Genomic DNA, 12,673 nt, shown 5'->3' with positions numbered 1-12,673 from the left:
GAATAGGATGAAGATAATCGATGGTAGCTCAAAAAATTATAAATAGGATGAGGATTACGAGTAGATCGATTACCTTTCCGAAGAGCAATAGGCAAATGGTCAGTAGATGACAGGGCCGGGGTAGGAGAAATTGGTGGGACAGGAGGTGAGTCATCGGGTACCTTAGCTGAAGAGAGAGGAGGAGCAACAACACAATGTCGACGATGATAAACCTGAAGAGGACAAGAGAGCGCATCTGAAGGGGGGGATATATAGGGAAGTGGCAATACTTCAGAAATGGGAAGAGATTCAGAGGATGAGAAGAATGGAGAGTCCTCAAAGAAGGTGACATTAGCGGAGAGAAAATAACGATGAGTGTCAAGGGAATAACAACGATAGCCCTTCTGATTCGAGAGTATCCCAAGAAGATACATTTCGTAGCCTTGGCGGACAGCTTGTCCTGTCTAAGTGTGAGAGTATGAACAAAACAAGTATAACAAAAGACACGAGGAGGAAGGAAATAAAGAGGTTGGGTAGGAAAAAGGAGGGAATGAGGGATTTGGTCATGTAATATAGATGAGGGCCTACGATTAATCAAGTAACAGGCTGTAAGAATAGCATCCCCCCAAAAACGAAACGGAACATGACTATGGAGAAGGAGGGTACGAGTTGTCTCAACAAGATGTCGATTTTTACGTTCAGCAACCCCATTTTGTTGAGGAGTATGAGCACAAGATGACTGATGGAGGATCCCATGTTGGGACATAAAAGAAGTAAAGGGTGTAGAAAAATATTCCCAAGCATTGTCACTGCGTAACACTCGAATAGAAACATTGAATTGCGTTTGGATTTCAGTATAAAATTTCTGGAAAATAGAGAATAACTCAGCTCGATTTTTCATAAAAAATAACCAAGTACATCTTGAATAGTCATCAATGAAAGTGAAAAAATACTGAAATCCTAAAGTAGACGCGGTCCGAAACGGACCTCAAAAATCAGTGTGGACAAGTTCAAAAGGAGACTTTGCCCGATTATTCAAACGCTTTGGGAACGAGACACGAGTATGTTTCCCAAGCTGACACAACTCACACGCAAGTGATGACAAAGTGGAAAAAACGAGGGACCATCTCTAGAACTTGGAGAGACTAGGATGACCCAGACAACTGTGAATGAGAAGAGGAGCATCGGTGGAAATGTAAGCTGCAGGAGATGAAGTTGATGTGAGGTGATAGAGGCCTTGAGACTCATGCCCTATGCCAATCGTCTTCCCCGTACTCCGGTCCTACAAGATCACAGATTTATAAAAAAAAGTGATAGAACAGTTAAGAATGCGAGTTGTTTTGCTGATGGAAATAAGATTAAAAGGACACTCAGGGGCATAAAGGACAGAATGGAGAGGTAGGGAAGGGAGAGGATGAGCCAAACCAATACCTTTAGCCATAGTTTGGGAACCATTAGCTAAAGTAACGGTAGATAAGGTAGAGGTAGTAGTAATAGAGGAGAAAATGTGTTTATTACCAGAGATATGATCAGATGCTCCAGAATCTAGAATCCATGGGCCAAGAGAAGGAGACTGAGTAAAGCAGACAGAGACATTATCGGTATGGGCAACAGAAGCAACAGAAGCTGATGTGGCTGCCTAATATCGGAGATAGGCATCATAATCACTACCAATCAATTTTTCCGATGTGATAGTAGGAGATCCAGAGATGACGGATGTAAAAATAGGATTTTTAGTCGCCATATCCACTTCACCTAAGATTGAATCACGTTTGGATTGAAGAAAACCCTAAAGGAAGGTCGGATCATAGCTGTGGAAGAAGAACCTGGTATGTCGGGACCCAAACAAAGGAGAAAAGTGACTAGAGATGAAGAAGAGGCCTTCCCAAGGCACACACAGGTCTCGGCCAAGGAAGGGAGCTGCTGTTGGAGGCCGGAGGAGGCTGAAATGCCAAAAAAATGGAGAAGCAGAGTTCGGAGAGGACTGACGGAGGCGTAGAAGTGCAAGATGGCGCTAGACAAGCCTGCTGGTAGAAGCTCGGCACCAGAAAGTGGGCCACGCGCCCTCACGCGTCGGCGTGTGGGATTCAGGTCGCCAGAGAAAAAAGGCGCGTGGGAGGCGCGTGGATCGGTTTTTTTGGCTCCAGTGCTTTGAAAAAAGTTGCAGATCTCCTTTTTGCGCTCTTGATGATGTGGTTAGTGTCGGAAAATATCGTCGGAAAACAAGAGTCGCCGAAAAATATCGCCGAAAAAATGTTGACGGTGATGAGGGTTTTCTGACCACGATATGGTTGACCGGAATGCTTTGGGAGATGGAAAAGGTGACCGGAATGAAACACGGTCACTGGACGGATTCCCGGAATTAATTACACGGGGAAACCAGAAAGAATAAAGTTTTCTCCCTTGGCTCTGATACCATGTTGAAAGAGAGAGAGAGAAAACCTTAATTCTCATTCATATATATGATTAACTTCTTATAATAGAGAAATATATATACAAGGTTAGGTTGAACTAACTACCATATATGTGACCTATATTAAGAAAGGAAAGAAAGATTGTACACTATAAATACATTATATTCAACAAGTTATTAATCTATCACATATTGAATAAATGATTTAAAACTGGTTCTTGAACCCAAATCTGACCTGTTTCTTTTCCGCACTTCTTAACATTATTAGAAGGTATTGTTTTTTTCCCTTAAATGAGAAAGATAGTTGAGCTTTGTGTGTGTGTGTGTGTGTATGTGGGCATATGGGTGAGTGTGTAACTCTCTCTAAGCATGCATGCACACACACATGTAACTCTTTCTGGGCATGCACGCACACGTATGTTGAGTTATCTTTTTCAAGTAAAGTCTAGTTACCAAATTAGTTCTATTTGCCCAACTTTAAAGCCCAGTTTATGATGAAAACTGAAAAACTAGTGTAGCTACTAACTATCTAAGTAGATTACAACCTACACACACTGTTAGAGCACAGATCTCTTAAAGGAGAAATCTCGGAAAAATCTTTTGCATAAACTGAAAACTAGAAAGTCTTGGATAACCACTTAGCATATTTCTTTTGGAAAAAAAAAAAATAATGGAAGTCCTTAAAATAAGTAGGTTCTTCCCTTTAATAATGGTAACCCTCAACTACTTAACGATGGTTTCTAGGATACAATTAGTAGCCTTTATATATTCATTTACTATAGTTCTAGTAAAAAAAAAAAAAGAAAAAAAAAAGGACTTAACCTTTTGATTTCTAATTTAATAAAAAACTCTTTTCATGCAATCCTTTGACTATTCGAACTTGCTATCAATTCTCTGATAATGATTGCTTCAGTTTAGTTAGTTTTGAAGTTCCTTAAGCTGTAGATTCTCTTTGTGAATTTCTATTTCACCAGATGCGATTTGACATCACATAGGTTTATATCTATTAGAATTTGGAATATGTATAAATTACTTGCATAGCACTAGAATTATTCAATTTGATTGTAAGGTCTAGTTTTAGTCTTTAAAGCAACAGTCTCTGATGTCAAATGATTGTTACCCTTTTAATGATAACTCGATTTTTCTTTTTCTTTTCCCAAAACGAAGCAAATATAAAGGGTAGATTTCGTCTTCCAATTCTAGGGAAAATAAAATGTGATGTAAACCAAGTGCGATAACAAGTTGGTAGCAGATTGCTGACTGATACCAATCTGATGTAAACCAAGTGTGGTAACAAGTTGGTGGCAGATTGCTGACCTCACACAATATGCAGCAGTAGAGGGACTGGAAGATGCCACAAGGTTGACTCCTCAATTGCATCCCCCCTCAAAGACTTTCATATTCTCGGCTTTCAACCACCTATTAATGTTTTATAGAAATTTTATAGTATTTGTTATACTTCCTAGAATGATTTAATGATTTTACATAACCTAGATTGACTCTTTGACTACCTACTTAATAACACCTAAGTCAAAGAAAATAGAAAGACTTCAAAAAAAAAAAAAAAAAAAAAATGCTTCTATCATTCTCCCCCGATTATAGAGAGAACTCGTCTCCGAATGAGTTTCTATTTTTGCAGCTTGACACTTATCAGCATCTATCTTCATAAACTCATTTTCCTTCACCCAAGAATTTTCACAATCTGGTTTCCCCTACCCATTGGACAAGAAACCTATAGTATGAACCTGCTCTTGTTTTAACTTCTCGCACTTGGATCACCCTTTCAACATCTACTTCTTCACACCAGGCTCGACCCTTTGCTTCTGCTCCAGCATCATATGATTCCCTTGGTAAATCTCCATGAAAAGTATAAAGATTTGATACATTGAATATGGGAGATATGTTTAATCCTTGTGGAAATGCCACCTCATAAGCATTTTCCCCAAACTTGCGCAATATTTTGCAAAGGCCCCACTTCTTGCTCATTAACTTATGATAAGTACCAGCAGGGATCCTTTCTTTCCATAAGAACGCCATGACCCAATCTCCAACTTAGTATTCTTTGAATCACCTATGTTGGTTTGTAGCTTCTTTATAGTGCTTAGTCATCAAACACTTTTCTGAATCTCCTTTAAATTCTCTGCAAAGGCAATACCATCATCGCTAACTTGTGGGTGGCTGTGGATCTGTATAATGAACAGTTATAGATAAATTCAGCTTGTGGTAAAATTAAGTCCCATTGCCTAATGTTGTCCTTTGAAAGACATCTCAACAAATTACCGAGGCTACGATTTACTACTTCTGTTTGGCCATCTGTTTGCGGATGAAATCACTACTAAACTATAGTTTTGTAGCCAATAACTTCCATGAAGTTCTCCAAAAATGGCTAAGGAACTTTACAGGTCTGTTTGGTAATTGTTTTAAAAAACAGTTTTTGAAAACTATTCTTTGATTGTTGTAGAACAAAAATCTGTTTGGAAACTTAACATATTTTTAATCTTTTTTTAATATTTTTAAAATATTTTTTTATATCTTGTATTTTATTTTTAATCATTTTAAATGTTTGTATACCTATTTTTTAAAATAGCTCTTAGAAAACAATTGAAAACAATAGAAAACAATTAAAAGATGTTATTTTTAAAACACCCTGTTTTTAAGAGAAAACAAAAAATAACTTTTGAATGTCAAACATGTTTTCCTGTTTTTTGGTTCTAGAGAATGAAAAACTGTTTTTCAAAACAGTTGCCAAACAGATCCTACATCTCTATCAAATGTGATTATTTTTGGCACTCCATGTAGTCGAACCACTGCCCAAAAGAAAAGATTTGCAACAGGGGTTGCATCAAGGGCCTTTTTACATGCTATAAAATGTGTCATTTTAGAAAACCTCTCAACCACAACAAATACTGGATCTGCACCTCTTGTTGCATGAGGCAATCCTAATATAAAATCCACACTAACTTCCATCCAAGGGACTGTAGGTACTGGTAGAGGGTCTTATAAGCCAGTATTTTGTTTCTGGTCCTTGGAAACTTGGCATACACAACATCTATCTACATGCCTATACACATCTCGTCACAAGGTAGGCCAAAATTACCTTTCAGAAACTAAATTCAGTGTCTTATTTCTGCCAAAATGTCCCCCTAAACCACCACCATGCAATTCTCCAATCAATAGCTCCTTCAAAGAACCTTCAGGTATGCACAATCTAACTCCCTTGAACAGATAACCATCATTAAAGACCAATTCTGCAAGTACCCCGCTATCTTTGGCATCATATTTCTCAAGCACTTCTTGGAAAAATGAGTCTTTCATGTACTGCTCCTTGATAGCCTCCAGCCCAACCACACTGTTAGTCATTGTTTGCAATAAATAAACCCTTCTACATAACGCATCAGCCACCCTGTTTTGTGAACCAGCCTTGTATCTAAGTGTGAACGTGTATTTTTGCAAGTATGCCACCCACTTTGCATGTCTATGGTTCAGCTTTTGTTGCGAGTTGAGGAACTTCAAAGCCTCATGGTCTGAATGTAGAATGAACTCCCTCTGAATTAAGTAATGACGCCAAAACTTCAAAGCTTGAACAATAGCATAAAATTCAACATCATAATTTGAATAATTCTGCCGACTCCCATTAAGTTTTTCACTAAAGTATGCAATTGGCCACCCCTCTTGATTTAGGACACCCCCGATTCCAACTTTGGATGCATTACTCAAAGACCTTATCAAGATCTAGTAAAGCTAGAACTGGTGCTTGTGTCATCCTTCTCTTAATCTCTTGGAAACTTTTCTCAGCTTGGGAGTTCCATCATCTGTATTGGCCCCCCTTAAGGCACTCTGTAATTGGTGCCATTACAATGCTGAAATTCTTAATAAATCTCCTATAAAATGTGGCCAAACCATGAAAACTTCTAGTTTCAGTTAAGGTTTTTGGAGTGGGCAAACTTGTAATAGCTTCAACCTTGGCTGGATCAACATTTTAAGCCCTTTGCTGAAACTACAAATCCCAGAAACTCCAATCTATCCACCATAAAGACACACTCCTTTATGTTGGCATAAAGCTGATTTTCCCTAAGAAGCTATAACACAAACCTCAAATGCTGAACATGAGTCTTGGAATCTTTGCTATAAATCAGCATGTCATCAAAATAAACTACAACAAACTTTCCATGCATGGTTTAAGAACCTGGTTTATAAATCTCATAACAGTGATCAGGGCATTTCAAACACCAAACAGCATGACCAACAACCATTCATAGAGTCCATCCTTGGTCTTGAATGTTGTTTTTCACTCATTCCCTTTCCGAATCCTTATTTGATGGTAGCCACTTTTCAAGTCGATTTTTGAGAAAATCTAAGAACCTACTAACATATCCAGCATGTCATCCAACCTTGGTATTGGAAATCTATATTTAATAGTGATCTTATTTATAACTCTGCTGTCAACACACATTCTCCAAGTTCCATCCTTCTTTGGTGTGAGAAGAGCTGGGCAGCACATGGATTTAAACCCTCTTGAAGAAAGCCTTTCTTAAGAAGCTCCACAACTTGTCTATGAAGCTCCTAATGTTCTTTCGGGCTCATTCTATAGTGAGGCAGATTTGGAAGAGTGGCCCCTGGCACAAAATCAATGTGGTGCTGTATTTTCCTTGGAGGAGGTGACCCATTAGGCAATTCAGTAGGCTTTACATCTATACACTGATCTAACAATCCCTACACACTTTTTGGTACCATCTGAGGCTTGATGTCTTCTTTTCTGACGAGCATAAATAATTTCAGCCTCCTTACTTTCCTCCACAGTCACTTAAATTCAAAAACGAAACTTGTTTTCTTTCTTGGCAGCCACCTGATCTCTCATTGGTTTCAACACAAACTTCTTCTTTCCCAAGTAAAAAGAATAGGTATTCTTGTCATCATGATGGACTGTTTTCCTATCAAATTGCCATGGACAACCTAGAAGAATGTGGCATGCATCCATTGGTACTACAGTACACCTGCTCTTTAAAAGAATCCCCAATTGAAAAGTTCACAAGGCACTTTGATGACACAAGTACTTCATTTCCTTTGTTGAACCAAAGAATGCAATATGGTTGTGGATGCTTCTCCATTTTCAGCTTTAGTTTGTCTACCATCTCTTGAGAAACCAGGTTCTCACTGCTCCCACCATCAATAATGAAATTACAAAGTTTACCTCCTGAGGTGCAACTTGTTCTAAAGATATTCTTGTGAAGCCAATCATTCTTTTCTTGAACAGGAGGTGCAAGCATGGACTGCCAAATGAGCAGCACATCACCTACCATGTCACCTTTGATCCCCTCTTCTTCATCATTAGTACACTAGTAGCTTCACTTTTCCCAGGTTGTTTTTCCTCCTCTTCAATTACAAAGTTTTATTTATAATCTTCCTCTTGATCTTCTGCAAAATTAACTCGAACATCAAGTTTTCTCTTTGGACATTCATTAGATTGATGCCCAAACTCTGCACACCTGTAGTACTTCATCAATTTTTTTTCCTTGAGCATTGTTGTATGTTTGAACTGTTTTTCCACCTGTTCTTGTGGGGGCTATTCTTTGTCCTCCTTGGTTAATATTATTTGTTTTCCTAGTTGTTGCCCTACTACATTCAGGTCCAGATTTCTTGGAAGAACCCCAAATAAATTGAGCTTCAACTTTAAGAGCAAGTTGATAAGCATCACTAACCTTGTATGGACGTTGGAGGCTCACTTGATCTTGGATTGCTAATCTAAGACCATTCATATGATGATTGACTTTCTGGCTTTCAGTTTCAATCAAGTTGCTTCTCAATGTCAACTGATGGAACTCTTGTGCATACTCTTTCACAGTCTTGTCACACTACCACAAATTCTGCACCCTTTGATACAGTGTTTGCTCATAGTCTCGAGGCAAAAATTATGCTTTCAGCTTATCTTTCATCTTGCTCCAACTTCTGATTTTTCCTTTACCCCTCATTTCTCTATCATTTTGATAATGTTTCCACCAAGTAGAAGCTGCTCCTCTCAACTTTGCTCCCCTCTCCTCTGGCACTTCTTTCCAATCAAAATAGGTTTTAATGCTGCCAAGCCAGTCCACAAACTCTTCCAGTTCCATCCCACCATCAAATTCTGAAATTTGAGCTTGTACACTGTACTCCCTTGAATTTGTAGGGCCTGTACAATGCGATCTTCCCATCATTGAGGTCTCATATTTTGTTGCACTGGTCTCCTTACATTGTTTGCTCTGTCATCAAAAGAGCTGTCACTTTCTTTCAGATAACTGATAGAGTGCCTCTTCCTCTTCCCTTGAATGATCTGGGTCACGATTACGACCATTGCCACGATTACCAGTTACTTGTTCAAATGCAGCAGCCAGTTGTTGGATTAGCTCCTGCAGCTCTTGAAACATCTCCATTGTGACATAATTCCCACCTCTACATCCTCTATGTCCACGTGCATTCCTTGCAGCCATAGCTTCCCAATATTCAGACCTTTTCGCTCTGATACCAATCTGATGTAAACCAAGTGCGGTAACAAGTTGGTGGCAGATTGCTGACCTCTCGCGCAATATGCAGCGGTGAGGGACTGGAAGATGCCACAAGGTTGACTCCTCAAACCTAATCTTCCTCCAATGCTGGAAACAGCCCTTCTTGTCAAGAGAAAATCTGGAAAAAAAAAAAAGGAAAAAAAATCCCTTTCCATTTTCTTTCTTTGTCCCTTTTTTTTTTCTTTTCAAAAAAAAAAAAAAATTAAAAAATTGATTACATCCCCCATCTGAGACCTTCATATTCTTAGCTTTCAACCACCTATTTATGTTTTATGGAAAGTCTATAATATTCCTTATACTTTCTAGAATGATTTAATGTTTTTACATAACCTAGATTGACCCTTTGACTACCTACTTAATAACAGCCAAGTCAAAGAAAATAGAAAGACTTCAAAAAAAAAAAAAAAAAAAAAAATACAAAAATGCTTCCATCAAAATGGCACAATCCTTTGCCTTGTGGCATTGACAAACCCTTTGATATATTAGGATAAAGCTGAATTATCAAGTTTTTGGTTGGATTGTGTGGAAGGAACTGAAGAAAGAACATATTTTGGATATAATATCATATTTCTTTTCTTGTTTTTTATTTTTTGTTTTGTTTTGTTTTGTTTTGTTATTATTGTTATAATTCTTGTCTTTTTTGGTGGGCAAAAGAGTGTGCAAGTAATGGGCACCTTTGATGGTTGGAGTCAAGGAGAGCACTTGTCACCAGAGTACACTGGTTCTTTCACTAAATTCTCGACAACATTAATGCTTAGACCTGGACGGTACCATTTCACCTTTTTTTTTTCATCATCTTGTTATCTTCATGATCCTCATCTTCTTCTAACCTATTTTGCATTTCAAAGGTATGAGATCAAGTTTTTGGTGGATGGAGAATGGCAGCTATCGCCAGAATTTCCTACTGTTGGTGAGGGTTTAATGGAAAATAACCTACTGATAGTGAAATAACTCGAGTTCTGTAGGTAGTTCTTGTCACCCTTTAATATGCAGAGCAATTGATAATTCAGCCTTCCCACTTTAAGTTGCTTTGATTTGAGTATATATTTCTTCTTAGTTATCGTTTGATCTCGTGTTTAGTTTTGTAGTAAATCTGTAAAACAGAGAATTTTCAGGCCATTTTAGTACATAAAAGAAAAGGGGGGCAGAATCCAGTCCTGCATTACGTTTTTAAAGTATTAGACCAATCTTTTATTGCTTATTTATATTGTTTAGGAGCAGTAACAAGGTTTAAGTTTTAAGTTTTTTTACTTGGATAGTTATTGTTTTCCTAATTCTGCTGCTCTGAGAAATGAAGTGCTCAAAATTTTGAATCAATTTTGTTTGGTTTTATGAGCATGTACATTTTGTTCATAAATAGTTGTCAAAATTTGGGATTTTATTTATTTATTTGGGTTTGTTTTTTGTGAGGGACTTTGAGATGGAATGAGTTTAGTGTGACTAGAATGGTCTTTGATAATCTATCTTGATGGGATATCTTCCATACTATCTTTTCTTGCTTTCTTGTATCTCCTTTCCCAGCTCTAAATGCTGCAATCTCAATGATTACTAAACTTAGCATCATCCACAAATTTAGGAATGTTGAGACTTCTTTCTGAAATAATAGGTTAAGTTTGTCCTACAACTTTGCAAGAATTTTGACTTGAGAAAGCAGCTGTTGAACTTATTCCAACTCCAAGATCTTGGGTCGAATGGATACATCGAATCAATATCGATTTGATGTGAATGTGAAGGCTAAAGTCTTACTTTTGGAATCTAGCTTGGGAATTAAAATTTAGGAGATGCTCCTCTTAGAAAATGGAGTGCAGCAGGAATGAGGAGTTGGGTGTTAAAAGATGCTTAAGCGACAAATTAAGAAAAAGTAGAATAAAAAATGAACAGAGCAGGCTAAATGCAGCAACGGTTGAGGACAGGATGCGGCCGAATCATTTGGCATTATTAGGAGATACTGAGATTTTATTCTAAGGTAGCATATCCTATTGATTAGTGCATCGCCTGATATCAAAAGAAAAATATTGTCAATTTTGAGTGATGTACTTTAATTAAACTATTACCAGACTAATCTGATTTAATGCAATTCAATTATAATAAGCAAGCAAAATGTAGATCTAAAAAACAATTGCATGAAGAAACAGAAGGACTGACATGGAAAATCTTGTCTTGAGAAAAAATCATGAGCTGAATCTGTTTTGAATCTATCCCAAGAATTACAGATCATTCAATCGCTTGATTTTGAAATCTCCTTCAACCTTGACTCCTCACCTAGGCACTCAGAGCCACACTGACATTTCTTAGTGACCTATCTTGCTTCAGAGTATCAATGTATCATGGGCTCGGATCAAACGATAATCTATTACCATGGTTAAACCATGTTAGATTGCAAGTCACTCGGGTTTGAAATCGCTTCAAAGAACCTATTCGAAATCACTCCAGATTCAATCATCCAGAAGCTCAGCTATTTCTCTCAAAGGATCTCTCACCATCCTAAGGAGTTTGAATCGTTCTAATACAATTCCTAATTTGCAAATCACCTACCATCTATCGATAGACAATCATGTTCATGAAAATTTTCTTTTTATTCATTTAAAAAAAAAAATAGAAATGAATTTGATGATTTTAATTTTGTGTTTGGATGTATATAAGAATGTCAGATTGAAATGATTATTTATTTTAATTTCATATTAAATAAAGGGGATGAGGATGAAATAAATGAATAAAATTGATAATAATATTTATACAAATAATTTTTTATCTTATTTTTTTGGCCTTCATTTTAGTTTTAATGGTGCATTTTGTTCTACTCTTGTGGGGAAAAAAAGGTTGAATCGGAAAAACAGAAAGAGATGAAATTTTTTAGTTAGTAGGAAGAGGGAATTAGGATGAGGATTTTGAGAGGAGGTTGACAATGGAAAAAGGAAAAGACCGGAAGATTTGTAGGGGATCTTGCTGACTTTTTTACTTCGTTTTATATCAATGTTAACAAAAATTAGAAAATCATTTTTATCAACTAATTTTGTAAGGTTATAAATTAAACAAAAAATTTATTAATTCTTTAAATTGGGAATTTATTTCATTGATCAATTTTCTACAGTTCTGTAACTTAAACCAAAATTTATTCTATAAATTGATATTTTGTGAATTGATGTTAATAAAATCAAAACTGAGTTGTATAAAATTAAGCTCCAAATCAGAAGTTGATTTTTATTAAAAAAAACTTGAGTCTTGTCTTTTAAATTGATTATTTATAAATAAATCAGAAGTTGACAAATGATTTTTCCTCTATTTTTTCATAAAGGAAAGCAATTCCTTTAGGCTATATTTGGTTTTCAGAAAATTTGATAGAAAATGAAGAGAAAAATAAAAATAAAAAATAGCTTTAAAATTAATAAATTATTTTTATACACAGTAACCCATTTCCCTTATCTTAACTCTTCCATATAAAGATTAAATAATTTTAAAAAGTATAAGTTCTAATTAATTTTAATAATATTTTATTTTCTTTGGTATTTTTCAAAGCACAACCAAAATCATTTTTCTTAATATTTTTTTCCTTTTCTTATTATTTTTTAGGCACCATAACCTTAGTTACCCATGAATATAATTTATGCATACTACATTGGCTTTTCTCAATAGGTGCATATCCTCCTTTTCATCTTCTTTTTTCTGTGGATGTCTTTTTTTTTTTTTTTTATCTTTTTTTATTTATTTATTTTATTTATGATTTGGATGGATGACTCAAAAT

The 12,673-nt window shown here is 36.3% G+C and overlaps 1 protein-coding gene across 1 annotated transcript in view; it reads left to right on the top strand.

Moving 5' to 3' along the window:
- Positions 1 to 10,106, top strand: part of LOC100255271 (protein PTST, chloroplastic) — a 38,413-nt gene extending 28,307 nt beyond the window's left edge. Inside the window, exons 8-9 of the mRNA XM_002275266.4 lie at positions 9,586 to 9,698; positions 9,780 to 10,106. Coding sequence (XP_002275302.1) covers positions 9,586 to 9,698; positions 9,780 to 9,882 — 216 coding nt within the window. The 3' untranslated portion in view covers positions 9,883 to 10,106. The remainder of the gene's footprint in view (positions 1 to 9,585; positions 9,699 to 9,779) is intronic.
- The last annotated feature ends 2,567 nt before the right edge of the window (positions 10,107 to 12,673 follow it).

The sequence above is a fragment of the Vitis vinifera genome, chromosome 14 (assembly GCF_030704535.1).
Source record: "Vitis vinifera cultivar Pinot Noir 40024 chromosome 14, ASM3070453v1".
Taxonomy (NCBI): domain Eukaryota; kingdom Viridiplantae; phylum Streptophyta; class Magnoliopsida; order Vitales; family Vitaceae; genus Vitis; species Vitis vinifera.
The sequence above is the reverse complement of the archived record's forward strand: the minus strand, read 5'-3'. Positions and strand labels throughout refer to the sequence as shown.